Genomic DNA, 19,727 nt, shown 5'->3' with positions numbered 1-19,727 from the left:
CTTGGAATCTGAAAAGGAGAATGCATACACCATGGCTGGCATTGGAAAGGCACTTGCCCATGTAATTGAAGTGTAGCCGCGAGCGTCGTCCAATAAATCTTAGTTGTTTGAAGTGATTAAGAATCTACCTGGGTTTGACATCGAACAGGTTGTCATGGCTGTCCGTATCATTGGTCGGGATCATGAGAACACAGAGCTTTTTCTAAAGATGGAGGATCCTTACAAAATTATCTTTGTCAAACAGGAGCTTCAGGCAGCAAACAAGAATTCAAAGGATGCATAAATATATCAATTCAATAATACTTAGAATGTGTTGGAACCTTTTAAATTCGTCAACTGAACATTGTGTTTTGTCACTTCATTTTCTGTAAATCACATTTTCAGCAGAATTATCTATTTATACAGTTTATTTTTACAAATTTACTACGATCACGTTGGCCAATTTCAGTATAAGAAGCCTCTGTCAACTTGCGCTACACAAAAAGCGCCGCTTATTTCAGCTCTTTGATTTAGGTTACAACAGCTAAGGGTGCAGATGTACAAACATTCTTTTATTATTTTATTTTGTCTAAAGAACGCATAAACAGGGTAAGGGCAAATCAGTAAATGATGTTGCCAATTCCCATGCCCAAGCTCACGTACCAAACGGTAGACTACGATTATATTTTTAACTCTCTCTATTAATTCCTAACATTTATCAAACAAAAGATTGAGACTAAAGTTCCGTTTGGCAGGGCTTCTTCACCGGCTTCAGGAGCCTTTTTCTACCAAACGGGGTAAAGTAAAATAGCTTCACTTGTGAAGCTCCTAAAAACATGCTCTCACAGTGATTTGGGGTGGGATGGAGCCAAAAAAGTGGCTTCTTCCGGCTCCTCCTCCAGACCCCTAAAAACATGCTCTCACAGGGAAGCCATTTTGCCAAACGGTTTACCAAAACCGCTTCAGCTACACCGGTGGAACTGTTCGTGAAGCTGAAGCAAAAAAAAAAAAACTTCACTAGTGAATTGAAGCACTGCCAAACAAGACCTTAAAAATCAAACTCCCACACTAATCCTCTCCTCTAACTCCCGCCTCCAATTCCCCTGCCCCTGCCCCTGCCTCTGCCCCTGCCCCTGCCCATCACTTGCCAAACGAGGTCTGAGAGCTGAGGCGGCACTAAAGTTTGGAAGGTGGAAAAGTATCAGGGCCCGTGAGCCCTATCAAGATTTTTCCTTGTTTTTTTTTTTTTAAGAAAAAGCCGCATCAAGATAACAATTTGTTTAAGGAATATATCGTCGTCACGATCCACGAAATGACTCTCAACTCCCTTTACACGCCACCACTCCCACCAGGCCGCCACCAACCGATTTATCGGCCCACATATCAGCGAGACGAGTACACGCCGCACCACGTCAGGAAGATAAAGATCCCACGACGAGAATCAGGATGCATCCCTATCGGAATCTGGACCTTTGCCACGTCATTACCACTACGGCGGTCGGCGGCAGCGGTGCGGCCGCCACCCACTACCACTAATCCTCCCCTTCCCTTGCGTGCTTAATCCCCTCTTCCATTGCCCTGTCTCTCTTCCTCATCCTCATCTTAATCACCATTCACCAGACGACCAGCCCTAGCGAATTCATATTCCATTCCTGGTTCTCCGTCCATGGCCGCGTCGCTGCTTCGTCGTGGCGCTGTTGCCAGCCGCCGGCGATGCCCGGTGGAGATGCTGCGGCGGCTGGTCTCGTCCGAGGTGTCGCCCGAGCGGGCACCGTCGCGGCCGCCGCCGGAGATGCCGCCGTTTGACCACCGGCCCCGCCCGTACGCCGCGATGGGTGGCGCCGAGATCTTCGAGAAGAGGAAGGCGGTGCTCGGCCCGTCTCTCTTCCACTACTACCAGAAGCCGGTATACCCTCCGAGTGTTGATCTTAATTAAATTAAATCCGTCCCACTGTCTGCTCGTCTTTGTTAAACTGTCTTCGGGCGGTGAAATTAGATTAATGTTCCAAAAAGGTGGGGGTTCAGTGAACCTGGGTGTTGACCTTCATCATAAAGCAACGTCATCTTTGTTGCGACACCAATTTACTAGGAGAATAAATTTTTAATGTATTTTGCATATGGTGGTTTACCTTCACTGTCTAAGTTTCGGGTGAAACTGGTCATGTTGAAGAATTCTTGTAGCACAACAACCACCGTGTAGTCTTCTTACTCTATAAAACGTTGCAGCAGTGACAGAATGACGTTGACACGATGTCTAAAGAATTTACTATTCAATTGTGTTCACAGCTCAACATTGTGGAGGGGAAGATGCAGTACCTGTATGACGAGAGTGGGAAGAGATACCTCGATTGCTTTGGGGGCATCGTGACAGTGTCGTGTGGCCATTGCCATCCGGATATTGTGAATGCTGTGGTGGAGCAGACCAAGTTGCTCCAGCACACAACCACCATTTACTTGCATCATGCCATTGTAGAGTTTGCAGAGGCCCTCACCTCCAAAATGCCTGGCAATCTCAAGGTAAATGTACTGTCTGTCTGGGTGCTGCCATAACACGCACCTTTTCATTTATGTATGCAGGTAAGAGCTGAAGACCTCGTCGTGTTTTTGGGTGCTGCAGGTTGCGTATTTCGTGAATTCTGGGACTGAAGCGAATGAATTGGCAATGTTGATGGCCCGGCTGTATAGTGGGAATCTCAGTATGGTTGCACTCAGAAATGCATATCATGGTGGAAGTGCTGGTACGATTGGATTGACTGGTTTGCAGACGTGGAAGTACCCAATTCCTCAGGTCTGTGTACTGTATAATCAAGTACTGAACTTTAGAGATTTTCTACTTCTAGTGTTGTTCATCATCTAGTTAGGCCTCGGTTTGACACTTTCATCGAATTATTTGCCCGGTTATGTTTTTCATTGCCACTATGTTTGCAGAATTAGATTCTTAGTTATTGGTAATTGGTAATTGATCTCTCAATTCTACTAGATCTATCATAGCATCATCAAACTTTTGCAGGGTGAAATACATCATGTCATGAACCCTGATCCTTATAGGGGGACTTTTGGGTTTGATGCTGCAGCTTATGCCAAGGAAGTCGAAGAACACATAACTTATGGAAGTTCAGGAAGGGTTGCAGGCTTCATTGCAGAAACATTCCAGGTATAAACTTTGAACAGCCATTTATAAAATGCTACAACAAATTGAAATACTGGGTATGTTTTGTTTATAAACCCACTTCAAAAAAACTTATCCTTGTTGCAATCTTATTGATACACTATCTTGGTTGTAGGGTGTCGGAGGTGCTGTTGAACTAGCTCCTGGATACCTAAAGTTAGCTTATGACATTGTGCGCAAGGCTGGTGGTGTTTGTATTGCTGATGAAGTCCAGAGTGGTTTTGGTCGTACTGGCAGTCATTATTGGGGATTCCAGACACAAGGTGTTATTCCTGATATAGTCACCATGGCAAAGGTCTATCTCGTACTCTAAAATGCAAGCATGTACTAAGCATTAATCAACCCTGGGGAAAATGTCTTGTTTTTTATTTTTTTGGTGGCAACATCTTTCCATGCTGATGTGACATTTGTTTTTTCCATGTTTTCAGGGAATTGGCAATGGCCTACCACTGGGGGCAGTTGTAACAAGTCCTGAGATTGCAAGTGTGTTAGCTCAAAAAATTCAGTTTAACACATTTGGTGGAAATCCAGTTTGTTCTGCTGGTGGATTCGCTGTGCTTAAGGTTCTTGACAAGGAGAAACGCCAGGCACATTGTGCTGATGTTGGAGCTCACTTGGTGGAGCGTCTAAAATCGCTTCAGGAGAAGCACGAAAGTAAAATTTCTAATCTTGATTCTGTTCGTATACTCTTTCTTTTGTCCAACCTTTTCGGCTAACCATTTGTTGTAAAAAAAAAATGAAGTTTTCTAACTCAGCTACTCTTGGCCTCGCTCTTGCCAGTCATAGGTGATGTTAGAGGAAGGGGACTGATGCTTGGGGTGGAACTCGTTACAGACAGAAAAGAGAAGACCCCTGCCAAGGCAGAAACCACTGAACTGTTTGAGAAGCTGAAAGGTGCCGTCTCTCATTCTCCCCCTCCATGGCCATGATTATTTTTTGATCTCTACATGCCTTGATATTTATGATTTTTTGCTTCATAATCTTTGTTAACAGATCTCGGGGTACTAGTTGGAAAGGGCGGTCTGCATGGTAACGTCTTCAGAATAAAACCACCAATGTGCTTTTCGAAGGACGATGCAGGTTCGAACAGTTCTCAAGTCCTAAAAAAAGTTTCAGTTACCGCATTGCGCAGACAAACTAACAAAAATGCTGTTATCACAGACTTCTTGGTGGACTGCATGGACTACGCAATGTCAGGGCTCTGAAGTCTGAAGGAATGCTCTGAATTGAGAATGCGTCGGCGTGGAACCAACACTTCCAGGAACCGGAGGATGCATACCCTGAAGTGAAGCTGAAAGGCAGATGATTTGATGGGCATGCTCCCCGGTTGATGTGTTGGTGGTGTCATGGTGAAATAGTAACCCCCCACAGGAATAAATGGATGAAAGGGGAGAAAATGTCTTGTCCAGCTTGTGAGCTCTTTGTAAATATAATAGCGAGCAAGCAAGCATGATATCGATCTGTATATCTGCATTTACCACCAGCATAGAATACGGCCCTGTTTTACCGCTAGCATAGTTTTACGGCAGGCTTATTTCAGGGTTCTCTCTCGGTAATACACTAACACTGAAGAGCCCAGAAGCCCGCGCGGAGGCATCTCGTGCCGCCAGCGCCAGCGCTGCTGCCGCCAGCCCCCGCCTTCAGCACCGCTGGTCCCTCTCCCTCCTCCTCCGGCATATCGCGGGAGGTCGGAGGGAGTGGAGATCCATCATTTTTAATAAGTTTTTATAGTAGATCGAGTCTTTGGGTTAGGGTCTCTCCATACCAAATTTCTTGGTTTGAGGGATTTATCTCCTCTCTGGCGACGATGAGGGGGTATAGTGGAATCGTTTTCTCCATGACGGTTCTGTTGAAGATGTAGACGACAACTACGGCGTCAACATCCCGAGACTTTTATTTTCGGACCGCGACATCAAGGCGGAGATGATATTGTCGCCATGGAATAATTTTTTTCGGTCTCTTCTCCGTTTTATTATGGTTGGATTTGGCTACGATGAAGGATTAGGGAGAAATTAGGGAGAATAAGTTTCACATCAGTCTTTCTTATTCTTCGGTGGCAGAAAGAAAAAGAAGGAACACACCAGAAAAAAGAAGTTTCTCAACTTCGCCTACATGAATGTTGGTCGTCGTTCGTTGGGCATCTGTTCTCAGGCTTTTTACTGAGTGTTTGCCTATGCGATCATCCATATTACAAAGCTTTCGTACATGTTTGGTTTCGAGATCTGGAGCTATTCACAGCGTGGGTATAATTTAGATAAAAATCAGTTTCTAGATACTCGTGTAATCCAGAATGCTTGTATCATATTATGTACCCAGCTATTATATAATATAATTATTCTTTCGTCGAAAAAAAGCTCGTGTGGAGGAGCTTTTCCGACCTCTCGTCTCCCTCACCCGAGGTGGAGGTAGAATATTTTCTAGGTGCGGCGGATTTATAAAAATTAAATATGTGTAATGTAACTATCAACTATGCATACCTAATGGAATCTCAATGCCCACGTCATCATGGTCTTGGAGCTCTTCTTCTTGTTGTCCAGCAACGCCTTCTGTAGGTAGAGCTAGGTTGAAGCTGCTATTGCTAAATGCTTTGGCAAAAATACTCTTCAAATATGTAAAAAAAAAATCACAAGAAAAAAAAGGCAAACAATAAATTAATAATTGAACTTATTGATTATGGAAAAAGTCTACTTAAATCCCCCACCTTTCATACTTAGTCTACTTCACCCCCAACTATGAAACCGTCTGTTTTACCCCTGGGCGGTTTTTCAGCGGCGGTTCTGCTACAGTAACAGCAGGTCTGCTACAGCAACAGCGGGTTTGCTACAGTGTCGGTGTTTTGAATTTTTTTATTTATTTTTGGTGAATTTTTAAAAAATCATAATAAATCATAGAAAAATCATAAAATGAAAAATCTAATTTTATTGGACTCCACATGAGTAGATCTACACAGTGAATATATAATACGGTATGCTTTAGTACAATTTTTTTTTGTAGCCTTAGATTAATTGGAAAATCCAATTTTGTCTGTAATTAATTAGAATTTATCTATAACTAAGTTATACATAGTCCAATGAGTACGAAATTTTTACTATAGTTCAAGTATACAATAATTAGCGTACCATAAAAATTTCACCACAATTGGACCATAGAAGCTGCAGCTATGAATTATTCCAATTAATTACAGACAAAAATAGATTTTCCAATTAATCTAAGGCTACAAAAAAATTTGTACTAAAGCATACCGTATTATATATTCACTGTGTAGATCTACTCATGTGGAGTCCAATAAAATTAGATTTTTTATTTTATGATTTTTCTATGATTTACTATGATTTTTCAAAAATTCACCGAAAAAAAAAGAAAATTCAAAACCATCGGTAGCAACCCGCTGGTACTGTGGCAAACCCACCGCTGAAAACCGCCCAGGGGGTAAAATAGACGGTTTTAGAAAGTTCAGGGGTAAAACAGACGGTTTCATAGTTGGGGGTGAAGTAGATCAAGTATGAAAGGTGAGAGGTTAAGTAGACTTTTTGCTATTGATTATTAAACCTACAAGCTACATCCGTGTGTGTAATGGCCTGAAATTAAAAATACCTTTCATCACATGTATGATCTTCTTCTTTGGTGCCATCGTTGCACAATGGAGCCACAGGCCACAGCCGCTGTCCACCTGGCCGGTGAACTCGTCATGCCGCCATCCGTCGGCCGGCCATCGCTCGAAGTCGTCGCGCTGCCGTCCGCCGGCCACCGCGTCCGCGTCGAGTTTTCGCGCCGCTGCGGCGCTGCCTTTGCACACTCTACACCCTAACACCCTGATCGGATTCGAATATGAAGAGACAGAGGACGAGCAGACGAGCAGTCGGTCTCTATTCCATCAGGACGCCATTAGCTTCCTGCGTTCTACTTCTAGTACTTGAGGCCCATCAAGGGGAGCCCATCAGGCCACAAGCGCATGCACCAGGCTAGCTTGTATTGGCATATGTATTTTATATATATTTACTGGTATATATAGTACATGTATTTAGTATTTTTTACAAGTTTTAGGTACGGCGGAGGCCAAGCCTCGCCAAATACCTGCCTCTGCCCCTGTCCCTCGTCCCACCCGTGCCGCCCTGGTCCATCCGTCCCACCGGCTCCGGCGCTGGTCCGTCCCACTCCCACCCTCGCCGTCCTCCCCGCCGGCACCGGCGCTGGTTTGCCCCACCCACGGCGGTGCCTCCGTCGGTGAGCAGCATCTGCCGGGCCGAGTACTCCTCTCTCCATAGATCGTCTTCTCCGCCTCCAAGCTCCCAAGCCACTGCCCCGTGAGGTCCGACCCATCTTCATCGTCGAGGGCAATCCGGCCGTAGAAGCTGATGTGCCAAAACGTTAACCTTCTCCGGGCTCGAGCATCTGGCCCATTTAAGGATGCAGCCCAAACATCGTCAGGCCCATTAACCTCTATTACAACACGATGAGAACCCTTGTTCTCCTACCTCCCGAAGTCTCCCACCCAGGACCCAGCGCGCCCGCCGCCGCCCGCCCGCCTGCGCACACGCCTGCGGCGAGATCCGGCGCCGCCGTCGAGCTCCAGCACCGGCACGAGCTCGCTCCAACAGGAGGTAGCTTCTGGTGACGCACGCCGCCCTCTCCGCAACGTCCCGGAGAGTGCGGAGCCCCGTTTGCTGTCACCCGCACGCGAGCGACGAGCTCCACCACCTGCCCAGGTTTCTTTCCTGTTCCCTCACTCGTAGTCTCTTCCTCTCCCCTCTTCCCTCTCGTGGCCAATTCGTCTAGGAGCCAGCAGAGACACGGCAGGTGACTGTAACCTTAGTCGTTGGAGTGTTTGGCTTACTGGAAATCTGAAAAACAAGAGCAGGGCAGCTCAATTGCAAGAATGTAGGATAATTTGTAATGTTCCTTCTATGCTGCTACTTCTTTTAGAATTTTAATGTGGCTTATTGGCTATTATTATGTATTATTGAAAAAAAAAATCCTAAAACGTAGGTGTATCTGTTTTTCTGAGAAAATGTCAGCATCCCCGTGTCCGTATGTCTATATTTGCATTACATAGCTTGGCGAATGTTCTCATCTCACAATGAACCATTTTTTTTTTGTGGAGCAGGGTTAATTGTGTATGGAGCACTGAAGTACATGGCACCACGGCAGGGACCCCTCACCCACCCTTGCTGATTCTGGGTTGTGGCCTCACTACCACCCATGGCAGCTAGCACTGTGTTCCCCGTGCTGCGCTCCTCCGAATACTTCACAAGGCCGTCAATTGATGAGCTTTTTGAGAGGGAGGTGGCTGATCCTGGCTACTGCAGCAGGGTTCCAAACTTCATCATAGGGAGGGCTGGATATGGGCAGGTTAGATTCTTGGGCGACACCGATGTGAGGGACATTGACCTGAATGAAATTGTCAGGTTCGAAAAACACAATGTGGTGGTTTATGAAGATGAGACTTGTAAGCCACCTGTAGGGCATGGTCTTAACAAAGCAGCAGAAGTGTCCCTGCTGCTGAGTCTGAAGGATCTTCCAGAGCCCAGTATCCTTGTTGAGGTGCTAAGGTGTCGTGCAAGAAAGCAAGGTTCTAGGTTTCTTTCATTCAATCCAGTGAATGGAAAATGGAAATTTGAGGTTGATCATTTTAGTAGATTTGGGCTTGTGGATGAGGAGGAAGAGGATGCTGTGATGGACGACGCAGCTATTCGGCAGCCAATTACTGAAGTAAGAGAAAGAGACCCACCTTCAAATGGTCATGAAATTGAGCTTTCCCATTCATTGCCTGCTCATCTCGGGCTTGACCCTGCAAAGATGCAAGAAATGAGGATGGTGATGTTTTCCAATGTGGAAGAAGATGAATATATGGAGGATGGGCTCCCTTCTGACGAGAGGTATGGTAGCAGAGAAAGGATGAATGTGGATTCACCTACCTCAAGCGGTAAAGGTTTGAGGTTAAGGTCTCTCTCTCCCTTGCACGTGTCTTCTCAGAAGGCTGGCAGGAGATCTGGTATGCCGGTTCGGAAAGAACCTCAGGCACTTTTGGACTACAGTATGAATTCTTCAGAGCTTGGTCCATCGACTCAGGGTATTCTTATGTCTGGGCAAAACAGAGGATTTCCAGTGAGTATGACCAAGGTGGATGGTTTTAAGCTGCCGGCTGACCAAGAAACTCCTGTTGCTGGAAACATGTATACTAATTGTGTAGTGGATGCTGCTTTATTCATGGGTAGATCATTTCGTGTTGGTTGGGGACCAAATGGTTTACTTGTACATTCAGGTAGTCTGGTCAATAATCCTGGAACGGGCCTATCTTCTGTTATTCATATAGAGAAAGTTGCAAGTGACAAAGCTGTGCGTGATGATAAGAACAAGATTAAGGATGACCTAACAGAACTATGTTTTTCTGATCCAATGGACCTCCATAAGAGTCTTGATCATGAGTTTCTGGAGACTGAGTCTGACTCGTTCAGATTAAAACTTCAGAATGTCAAGGCAAATCGTTTGGTTTTGCCTGACATCTGCAGGTCATATATTGACGTAATTGAAAAGCAGCTTGAAGTCAGTGATTTATCTATGTCTACGCGTGTGCTGTTGATGCATCAAGTAACAGTGTGGGAGTTAATCAGGGTCTTGTTCTCAGAAAGAGCAACTGGTAACCAGTTGGAGCCTGTTGCAGATGGTGATCAGGAAGGCATGGTTTTAGACAAAAAAGAAGGCTATGTCGACATAGACCCTGAAGCACTTCCTTTGTTTAGGAGAGCAGACTTTAGCAATTGGTTACAGGACAGTGTTTGCCATCGGGTGCAAGGAGAGGTGGGCTCCTTAAATGATGCCAGGTACTTGGAACATATCCTTCTTCTTTTGACTGGTCGACAATTGGACACGGCCACAGAAATTGCTGTCTCAAGGGGTGATGTTCGGTTGGCAATCTTGCTAAGTCAGGCAGGTGGGTCAATGTCAAATCGATCTGACCTTGCTCAGACACTGGATCAGTGGAAAATGAATGGTCTAGATTTTGATTATATTGAGGAAGACTGGTTAAAGGTATATAGGTTGCTTGCTGGTAACGTACAGGCTGCTTTTCTAGATTCACCAATTGACTGGAAAAGGTACCTTGGTTTGATTATGTGGTATCAATTATCACCTGAAATACCACTTGATATTATCATTCATTCTTATGATCAACTCCTTGGTGAGGGCAAAGTTCCCTATCCTGTTCCTGTATATATAGATGAAGGACCTCTTGATGAAGCGCCTCAGTGGTCCCCAGGTGACCATTTTGATATCTCCTTCTACCTAATGCTTCTTCATGCCAATCAAGGCGAGAAGTTTGGGCTGCTAAAAACTATGTTCAGTGCATTCTCATCTTCATTCGACCCCTTGGATTATCATATGATATGGCATCAGCGTTCGATTTTGGAAGCTATTGGTGCTTTCAGTTCAAATGATCTTCACTTGCTAGATTTGAGTTTTGTTTATCAATTACTTTGTCTTGGGAAGTGCCATTGGGCTATCTATGTCATTCTACACATGCCGTATCTTGACGATGCCCCATACATTCATGAGAAATTAATCAGGGAAGTTTTATCACAGTATTGTGAGTCATGGAGTAGAGATGATGCTCAAAGGCAATACATTGTGGAACTTGGTATACCAGAAGAATGGATGCATGAAGCTCTGGTGAGTACAATTTTCTTTAGTAATATGCATTGCAAATATTTTATAATGCCAGTGCATGGAAAAACATTACACATGAAGCATGTATAGCTAATGAGCTCTATATACAGGCTCTTTATCATGAATACTATGGAGATAAGCAGGGTGCACTGGAGAATTTTATTCAGTGTGGCAACTGGAAGAAAGCTCATACTATTTTCATGACTTCTGTTGCTCATTCTATGTTTCTGTCATGTAAGTTTTTCTTACTGTGCCCTAAACAAAATTTTAATGAATTTATTTATTTGGTAAATATATTGCCTTTTTTTCACCGTGGACGAAATATTTTGCTTTTGCTCCACATAAATTTACAGCTGCACTTATTTGCTAGAAACCTGATGATGAGTCTGTTCAATAATCTATTCTTTTCCTCTTCATCGATTTATTTATATGCTTGGTGGAGTTGTATTTTTCATTTCTCTTCTGTTTTTTAATAAACATGGCATTCTTGGTATGAATATGCAGTCACTTGATTCATTGTTATTTTGGTTCAGCTAACCATCAGGAGGTCTGGAAGATCACAAGTGCCTTGGAGAACCATAAGTCTGAAATTGCTGACTGGGACCTTGGTGCCGGAATATACATAGACTTCTACATTCTAAAGAACTCAATGCAAGAAAGAAATGCCATGGATGATTCGGTATGAGCCCTTTTTTAAAGACAAACATTTCCTTGAAGATTTGTGAATGAGATCAGCATTACTTTTTCTTTCAGGATTCACTCGAGGAGATAAGTGAATCATGCAGGAGTTTCTTTGGCAGATTAAATGATTCATTGTTAGTCTGGGGAAGCAAATTACCTGTTGAGTCAAGGTAACATTTGATTATACAGTATGCGACTGATCCACTATTTGAAGAAATTAAGAACCAATCTCCACCTGAAACTATTTCATTCTGTACCATGTTTTAATGGAATTGGCCCCTTTGCTGCAACTGAATTATAATAAGCTCATGCAAACAGCAAACCAAAGCTATCTGAGGAAATTCACTGTTATGTTAAATTGTTCAGATTTCAGCTGATTAGCACCATTTGGAATTCAGGAACATATGTATCTGTAGCTTGTTTAGGTTTTGTTTCAGAATATTCTCTTTCTGGGCTTGCTGACAGCGTGGGTATGACAGAGCATGCTACTCGAAGATGGCAGAGGAGCTATGCGCGCTTCTCGTGGACACCCCAAGCGAGACGCTGAATCTACCCATGGGATGTCTTCAGACGATGCTCAACGCTCCAGTTCCAGATGAAATCAGGTCGTCTTACCTGCAGGATGCACTCAGCGTCTTCACCGAAATTCTTTGCAGCGATTCATAGCAGAAGGGTCCATGCTATCGTCTCCACAGGCTCCCGGGGAGTCTTTTATTGATGATCTGCAGTGTTCAAATCAAACATGGCTGGTGTTCAGATGTGTCCCGTAATCTGAGTGAAGGGGAGTGAAGCCTACAAGGCTACAACACACCAAAGAGTTTGTACGTCTCATTTGTGGTACTAGTAGAAAATTAGAAATGTATAATCTGATGTTGCCCCGGTGGATTTGGCACGCCGTGTGAACTACTGAAAACATGTATCGGGTTTTTCGTTGCATAGAGTACCAGGTCTTGTGAACTGTTGACTTGCGAGCTGTACACCTGCATCCAAGTCCAAGGGGTGTTTTCCTCGACTTTTTTTTTGTGATGATTATATTACTGAAAGGACAGCGTTACGGCGACCCGTGTATGTTTCGGGATACATTGAAGATTATTGAAGAATCCGTGCAGGTTCAGTTCTACCCGAGTAGAGTGCTGATCTTGCTCTGGCGTGCACGTCTCAGGTTCAGGTCAGTCACGCTATGGGAGTGACTGAGCCAAAACTGCTTTTGCGCAAACTTGCGCAGCTGCTTTGGTCTGTGAGATCTCTTGGTTTGTTTAGCGAAACTGGCGCCCGATGCTGCAGCCTAATACCGTGGACTGAGGGCGACGCGGCACACATGGGTTTTCTGGTGCGCGGTACACTCGCCCTCGGGGAAAAGGCAGGCCGCAGGCATCTTGGTGTCGCAAAGCCTGACGCTAGCAAAGGCACGGCACGCCACGGCAAGGCGCATCCGGGGTCGTTATTCTGCTCTGCTGGTCAGCTCTGCAACCTCGCTGTTTCTGTGGACGTTTAGCTCGAGAAATCGTCCCTCCCTGCACGCCTGCAGGACGATGCGAGACGTGTACCTCCAACAAAAAGACACGACTTTCTTTGGGTTAGTGCGATTATAATTATTTGCAAAGATGCGATGGTTTAGAATTATTTGCAAAGATGCAGGCGTGCAGGTGTGGTTAGTAGTAGCCCACCTGTCGAAGGAGGCGAGGACAATGATGAGGCCATGAGTCAGCTAAGATCTGGCTGAATATATCATCTGTCGCCTTGCTCGTTTAGCTTATAAACCGTATTTTTCAGCTAACGAATAGTATTTTTCTCTCGCGACAAATCAACCGATAGTACTTTTAGCCACAGCTTACCCAAGCAAACAGGGCATGATGATGGCATATCTAACCGGTGTTAATAACAAAAAATTGAAACCTGAACCAAGTCCTCTAGAATACTAGTGCGTAGTACCTTGTTCGAGATTGAAGCACAAAGGCACGGCATGGGCGCATGGCGTGACTCTGGTCGGCGCTACTGCCTGGTACACTGCAACCACCGCCGGCATCCAAGCGGGTGGTACCGCACCTAGGATTCCAGGAAGTGTCTAGACGGAACACGACCGGGGGCATCAATGTAACACCCTGTTACGAGCTTGAGATTTAGATCCGAGAGGATTAGCCTAACAAGTTTTCAGATTTTAAAAATTTATAACGCACGTGAAATGATATCCAAGTTAACTTACTTGGTGCGTAAAAGTGCTAATGAAAATCCTAACGAGAAACAATTTATATAAATAAAAATAAAATATAACTTGTGTGTAATACTTAAGTAAAGATGACGAGCAAGTTGTGTACATGAAAAATGCAACTTTAATTTTTAAAAAATAAACGTGTTAACTAATGTTCTTGGAAGCTCCAAAAATCAAATTGGAAATTAAAATTAACCTTTTCGTTAAGTCGGCAAAGATTTGAACTTATGTTAAAGTACTATTTTTGGCAAGTTATGTTAAGCAAAATAATTAAATAGTGCTTAAATGTTTTGCTCCTATGGGTTTGTATGAAGTATGGACTATTGTGTGAAATGCTTGTTGGTTGAAATTAATAAGGTTTAGACATTTTAAAAATTATGGCAAAAATGTTAGTGGTTGTTTAGTTCTAATTGAACTCTTGCCCTTTTCTAAATCCGAAAAGGACGGTAGACAATGATATTTTAGCAATTGAATTCTAGCTAAAACACTAGCTCCATGATTTCGTAGTGTTAGTTGCCTCTAAGTGGGTACTTTAGCATGGTGAAGTCCACGGATGAGTTGAAGTTGTCGTGGCGTTGCAAAAATTGCCATAACTTTTGTTAGAACGCGCTGTCGATCTTGTTTCGGGCTTCGGTCGTGAACCGACGTTTAGCGCGACGAGCTCTTGTTGGCACCTCTCTATCTCCCTCGATGCTCACTCTCTGGCCACGCTTGTTGCTCGAACGAGAAGCCCTTAGTGGCTACTAGAATCTTGAACTCTTGTTTTAATCTCAACCGGGCTCTAAGCGGTTGGTTTTGACGCTTTAAAATTCATGCTTAGCACGTTCTGGCTGTTCGGCTGGGAGTGTGTGGTCACCGCATTTGGTGCACGCCGTGGCTGCCTCTGGCCGCACGCGTGCGTGGGCAGGCTGATGGTGGCCACCCTCGACCTGGCTGCGGCGTGGCCGTGGCTTGGCCACCTTCAGCTGCGACGCCTGCTGCTGACTGATGGCTTCGACACTCGCCCCTCGGCCGCCGCCGCAGCCCTGCTGCGCGGCTGCCCCACCTGCTGCTCTCCTTGTCTTGAGCCGCGCCGCTGCTCGTGGCGCTGTCCCACGCCCTCCGACTCACCCGGCTGCTGTAGCAATTGTTCTCAGCCGTATAACCCACCTACCAAGCCCGAGCTCGACGTCGTACATAGTCTACTGTATCGCAACGCTGTGCTGCTGCGTGCGCATGGCAGCATACGAGCACACCTTCAATGGCTCCGTCCAAGCGCTAACCGACGCGCCGCCTGTCCCTTGCTCGTGCGGTTATATCCCTGCGCTGCCGTGCCTCGTCGGGTCGTGGCTAGACCACCTCTGCGACGTGGCGGTGGCAGTGCACCACTCTGTAACACATCTGGTGTTACGAACTTGCTTAGCACCGAGATTTAGACCTAAGAGGATTTACCGAAACAATTTTCTTGGATTTTTTTATTTAAAACATACTTGAAGTGATAAGTGAATCCTGCGTGACTCAGTTTTGTGGACTCAAATAAATGCCCAAGTTAAATTACTCAGTGCGTAAAGATATTTAGAAATGTCGGACAACAACTCTAGCAAATAAAAGGGCGAATGGCTTGTTTATTTGATTAAGCATAAAAAACAAATTTTATAAACAAAAATACGATACAACTGGTATATAGTACTTAAGTAAAATTCGGAGCATGATTGTTGTTGCATTTAAAATATCGAGTAACAAACTTTAGTGCTTTAGCCGTGTTTGAAAATATATATAATCGGCTTGGAAAATGAATATTTGAGAGCTAAAATGATATATAATGTGGGTAGAAAATTATGCCATCAAGGTAAGAACGTCGTGAGTGTGTTAGTATGTTTGTTCGAGTATTGTTGTGATGTATGTTAGTTTTAAAATTAGTTTGAAAAGGAATGAAAATGGAAAGCCCATTCGTAGTTGTGTTGATAACTAATAGTCAGCTTGAAAAGTGATTTTTATAGAGCAGCAATAATATAGAACGTGTGTTTGGGGTTTTAATAAAAATTGAAGTACAAGGCGAGTAGATGAAGACGCAACTTGGGTTTTGGAAAATAAATGCTGTTGCGCGTTCGTAGCCGCTCGTTCCACCGACCCTGCCACGGCCGGCAGAGCCACGCGACGCCTGTGTGTTCGGCTGCAGCGTGCGCCCTCGCGTCCTTGTTTTGGAGTGCGTTAAAGAAAGATGGCCAAGCTCGCTTCTTTAACCGATCCATCGCGCAGAGGCGTCAGGAGGTGAGCACATGGTTCTGCCCCTACCCACGCTGTGTCCTCTGACCTTCTTATGCTCGCCGCTACTGGCCACGCTGTGCTGTCCCGTCCTGCTCCCCTCGTCGTGCTTGAAATTGGTGGCGAGCCCGCACGTGTCTCCTTGCTTTTCCTCTTGCGCTTGTTCTGCCCCCCCTGTAGGTCCGCAGCGCCGCTACGCGCCGATGTCGCCGGCCTCTCCCTCGCGAGCGAGCCTGAGCCTTGGAGCACCACCACTGTGGCCACGCAGTCCGTCGCCTCTCCCCTTCCCCTCGCAGCGGAGGAGCGTGTGAGTCCCTCGGTCCCACGTTGGACCGCAGCTCTCAGCGCCGCTCCTCCCGTGCCCACGCGTCGGCGCCCCTGTCGCCGCCAAGGCGCACCGCGAGAGTGCGCAAGCCTACAGCGCTGCCCACCCTGCTCCTCCGTAGCTCCACAGCGCGCTCGAGCCACCTCGCCAGCCACCGCGCCCTCGCACTGCAAGCTACCGCTTTCCCACGCCTCTTTCCACCGCCATTGCCATGTCTCCCGTCCGCCCGTAGCCGGCCCCATCGCGAGCACGCGCAAGCGCTCTGCAGGCCCATAGCGTTGCCCCACACCGCGTTCCCGTTGTGGCCGCGTCACTGCAGCCACCCCTAGTGCGTCGTGGCCATCCGTCGTCGCGTCACGCCAACCGCCCACTCGTCGCCGGTCTCCCTCCACCTCGCGTGCGCGAGCCCCTCGGTCGCCTTGGACCTACAGCTTCCCCGCGCTGCCCCTCCCGAGCCCTGCGTTGCTCCGAAGCGCCCCCACCGCTAAGCCGCTTCACCTCCGCTACCATCGCCCCATGGCCGCCTGCGTGCGTGCGTGGCCGTCGTGCCGTGGGCCGCCTCGGTTCATGTCGTCGACGACCACGTGCATGGCTGGGTCCGAGGCTACCCCTGTGCCGCCTGGTCGTCGTTCCACCGACGGGAATCGTCGGAGCCGCCGTCCTCTGCTCGTGCTCTGTTTTGAGGGAGAGAAGGTGAGGTAGTGTGAATAGAAACTAATATAGGGTTCTTATTACAAAATATGTGACTCATGTTAATAGTGTCTAGAGTACCACAGATTAATTTAATGAAAGTACTGGGCCACTTAGCAATTGTGTCGTCGCCACCTTGCCTAGACCACGTGGGTCGGCTTGATGGGCTACGGCCGCCTGCCCCTGGGCCTGGTGTCGCGCGCCTTGCTGGGCTGCTCGCGCCCGTGTGCTGGGCCGGCCTGTGGCCAAGTCACGCTGCCGGCCTTGGTCCGCCTATGCCTGGGCCACGCCGTGCCTAGGCCGGCCGTGTGCCGCTCCCGCACCTGGGCCAGGTGTGCGCGGACTCCCGCCTGGGCCGCCGCGCCCTTTTCCGCGCCGCTAGGCCACGTCTGGCTAGCAGGCCGCGCGCGTGTCTGCGGGCCGAGCCAAGCCGCTGGCCCTTTTAGTTTTCTAAAGTAATTGTTAATTTAGTTTTAGAAATAAACTTGTAAAATCAATATAAATTTGTGTAGTTGTCCAAAAATTATGAAACCAATTTTGTTAGGCTCCTAAAATCACGATCTATCTATTAGCGTATTTGGTTCATCTAGTTTTAAAATATTTTTAGGGTTGCTTTAATTATTTTAATGTTTAGTATTATTAAAATGTGAACTTGTAGGAATTTTCGTGATAAATCGGTGATAGTGTTGACTCCGAAAATTTTATAGTAAATTGCTAATATTATTATTTGCTCACTGTAATTTGTGTAGCTCTAGAATAATTAGTTTGCTAGATAGATAAAGATGCCCTATTTTGAATAAAGATTAAATCGATAGAATGAAATAAAGAAACAACTTGAGTTGTATAACTTAAACACTTGTTGAGAAATGACACCTTTCTTGATGATGTTGATACGTAGATTAGTACGTTAGTCATTAGAGCTAGCTTGTTAGTTTGTAGTATGTACTCTATTTTAAGGGTTGTTGCTGCTTGGTTAATTAACTGTTGCATCATCTCTGCATCGCATTGCATATCATAATAGGAACGACGGTGGATCGATGGTATCATCTGGAGTATCAGAAAAGATGGTGTCTCGATGGTCATGTCATCACGATGGAAAGCTAACTTCTGATTAAATCTTACCCAGGCAAGCCTCGGTGCATAACCCCTACTTTTCTGCACTTTAAATTATATTTGTGCGTTAAGTTAAAGGAGTTGAATGAAACCCACTTGCATATATATATATATATTTATCCTATGAGTCTTACTAGTATGACAGGATCATGTAGATTGCTATGCTACAGGACTCCGGTAGAAGTCGAGTGATTGTCTATCACTCGCGAGAGATAGAAAATATATTACTGCATTATTATCATTTAGAATATATAAATGGTGAAAGAAAAAATAGAGATATGGTTTGGGTATTGATGGGTGTAAGAGGTTGTGTCCTACAGCCAATGAGGCATAGCTTGGTTACACCGTTTTCCCTGTCTGTGTTGGTTTAGGATCGGCCGTTGCATTGGGTTCTAGGCAGGTCACAGACTTATTATCCCGAGCACATACTTGAGTATAGGTGCAAGGAAGACTTATTACTCTCTTGTCATGGGTTCTGGCTCTTTCCGGACCGACTGTCAGGGTGGTTTTTAGGGAAAGGTCCTTGCACTGCATTGAGTTCGGGACTCAGGGGCGGGGGCTTGGAGTCCTAGTTTAGACGGTGACCTAGACCCCATGACAGGAGGGTAGTGGGTTGGTCCTGCTTGTGCCTGGGGTATAAGCGGGGAGTGTGTTTTGGGGTACCCAGCTAGGCATATAGTTTCTCGAATCACCGGGCAATCCGATACGGCTTGTCTACAGTCTAGCAACGTAGAAAGAACTGGAAGATGAAAGATAATAAAATGATTCTAATGGCTTACCACCTGATTGAAAGTAGCATAGGTGCTTACATAGAATGGTTAGTTAATGAACTAATACGTCTGCTAATAAAATTGAATATAAGGACGTACACTTAGTAATACTTTCTGTAGATGCAATAAACCCATAAACCAGATAGCCTTGCATTTCTTTGGAGTCTTTTCTTTTCTCCTGCCAGGTAAGTCTTGCTGAGTACAATTGAATACTCATGGTTTTATTTCCCCCTGTTGCAGGTGACAGGCAGATGCTAGAGCTGACCCTTGTGTGTGGGTTCCTCCTGGTGGGCCCAGAGAGGATTTACTTTTCATGGCAATCATAGTCTTTATTTATAACTCTTACTAAATGTTTTTATAAATGAAAGTTTTATAATCTGCTGTCATAGTTTACTTATCAATGTTTCATCATGTCATGAATAGATATTTATTCCGCTGTAACTCTGTTCACATATTTATATTCCCTTGTTAAATTAAATTATTCATAACTCTGATAACATGTTCATATTCCGCTATTATAAATAATAAATATTATACTATGATGTTGCATAAAAAGTGATGTAAGAAATGGTTAAGAATGATGTAAGCTTTATTCTCTTATTTGTGATCCTGATGGAAAAATATAGATTTTTGGGTTCTTCCTTGGAGTGTGCTCGACGGAACTGTATAATTTGATGTCTTCCCTTGAGTACTTAGTGTCTAATGAAAGACGAGTACTCCTACGAGGTATTAGATTAGGCAGTTCCGCCACACACTCTCCCTTTTCCTTTCTTAATCACCAGCCCAAGGCTTCCTAGTCCAATTCCTCGTGTCAGCGAGTAGTAGAGGAAATTAGCTAGGAGCCCCATTCACACTGAGTCCAATCGTTGTCTGTCGGGGTTGAAT

General features: G+C 45.4%; 2 protein-coding genes across 4 annotated transcripts; both read left to right on the top strand.

Moving 5' to 3' along the window:
• Positions 1 to 1,442: 1,442 nt before the first annotated feature.
• On the top strand, positions 1,443 to 4,628 carry LOC136540577 (alanine--glyoxylate aminotransferase 2 homolog 1, mitochondrial-like). Its single transcript, XM_066532579.1, has 9 exons — positions 1,443 to 1,885; positions 2,266 to 2,496; positions 2,597 to 2,767; positions 2,990 to 3,133; positions 3,264 to 3,443; positions 3,577 to 3,802; positions 3,929 to 4,042; positions 4,142 to 4,228; positions 4,310 to 4,628. Exons 1-9 carry the CDS (start codon positions 1,646 to 1,648, stop codon positions 4,351 to 4,353), a joined length of 1,437 nt encoding a protein of 478 aa, XP_066388676.1. The 5' UTR covers positions 1,443 to 1,645; the 3' UTR covers positions 4,354 to 4,628.
• A 2,662-nt stretch (positions 4,629 to 7,290) lies between these two features.
• LOC136540576 (nuclear pore complex protein NUP96) lies at positions 7,291 to 12,427 on the top strand. Of its 3 annotated transcripts, none has more exons than XM_066532578.1 (6): positions 7,291 to 7,854; positions 8,253 to 10,813; positions 10,921 to 11,044; positions 11,344 to 11,489; positions 11,564 to 11,661; positions 11,929 to 12,066. In XM_066532578.1, exons 2-6 carry the CDS (start codon positions 8,348 to 8,350, stop codon positions 11,951 to 11,953), a joined length of 2,859 nt encoding a protein of 952 aa, XP_066388675.1. In that variant the 5' UTR covers positions 7,291 to 7,854; positions 8,253 to 8,347; the 3' UTR covers positions 11,954 to 12,066. The 3 variants fall into 3 exon arrangements, with proteins under 3 accessions (XP_066388675.1, XP_066388674.1, XP_066388673.1); XM_066532577.1 differs by having other exon boundaries at positions 7,292 to 7,854; positions 11,957 to 12,427; XM_066532576.1 differs by having other exon boundaries at positions 7,455 to 7,854; positions 11,971 to 12,427.
• Positions 12,428 to 19,727: the final 7,300 nt, after the last annotated feature.

This window comes from Miscanthus floridulus, chromosome 2, assembly GCF_019320115.1.
Source record: "Miscanthus floridulus cultivar M001 chromosome 2, ASM1932011v1, whole genome shotgun sequence".
Taxonomy (NCBI): domain Eukaryota; kingdom Viridiplantae; phylum Streptophyta; class Magnoliopsida; order Poales; family Poaceae; genus Miscanthus; species Miscanthus floridulus.
Note: the sequence above shows the minus strand (reverse complement) of the source record. Positions and strands in the feature narration are given on the sequence as shown.

Coding starts and splice junctions, on each gene's coding strand:
- LOC136540577 (XM_066532579.1), top strand. CDS start 1,646: ATGGCCGCGTCGCTGCTTCGTCGTGGCGCTGTTGCCAGCCGCCGGCGA. Junction 1,886..2,265: donor TCCACTACTACCAGAAGCCG/GTATACCCTCCG, acceptor TTGTGTTCACAG/CTCAACATTGTGGAGGGGAA. Junction 2,768..2,989: donor GGAAGTACCCAATTCCTCAG/GTCTGTGTACTG, acceptor AAACTTTTGCAG/GGTGAAATACATCATGTCAT.
- LOC136540576 (XM_066532576.1), top strand. CDS start 8,348: ATGGCAGCTAGCACTGTGTTCCCCGTGCTGCGCTCCTCCGAATACTTC. Junction 10,814..10,920: donor AATGGATGCATGAAGCTCTG/GTGAGTACAATT, acceptor CTCTATATACAG/GCTCTTTATCATGAATACTA. Junction 11,045..11,343: donor TCATTCTATGTTTCTGTCAT/GTAAGTTTTTCT, acceptor ATTTTGGTTCAG/CTAACCATCAGGAGGTCTGG.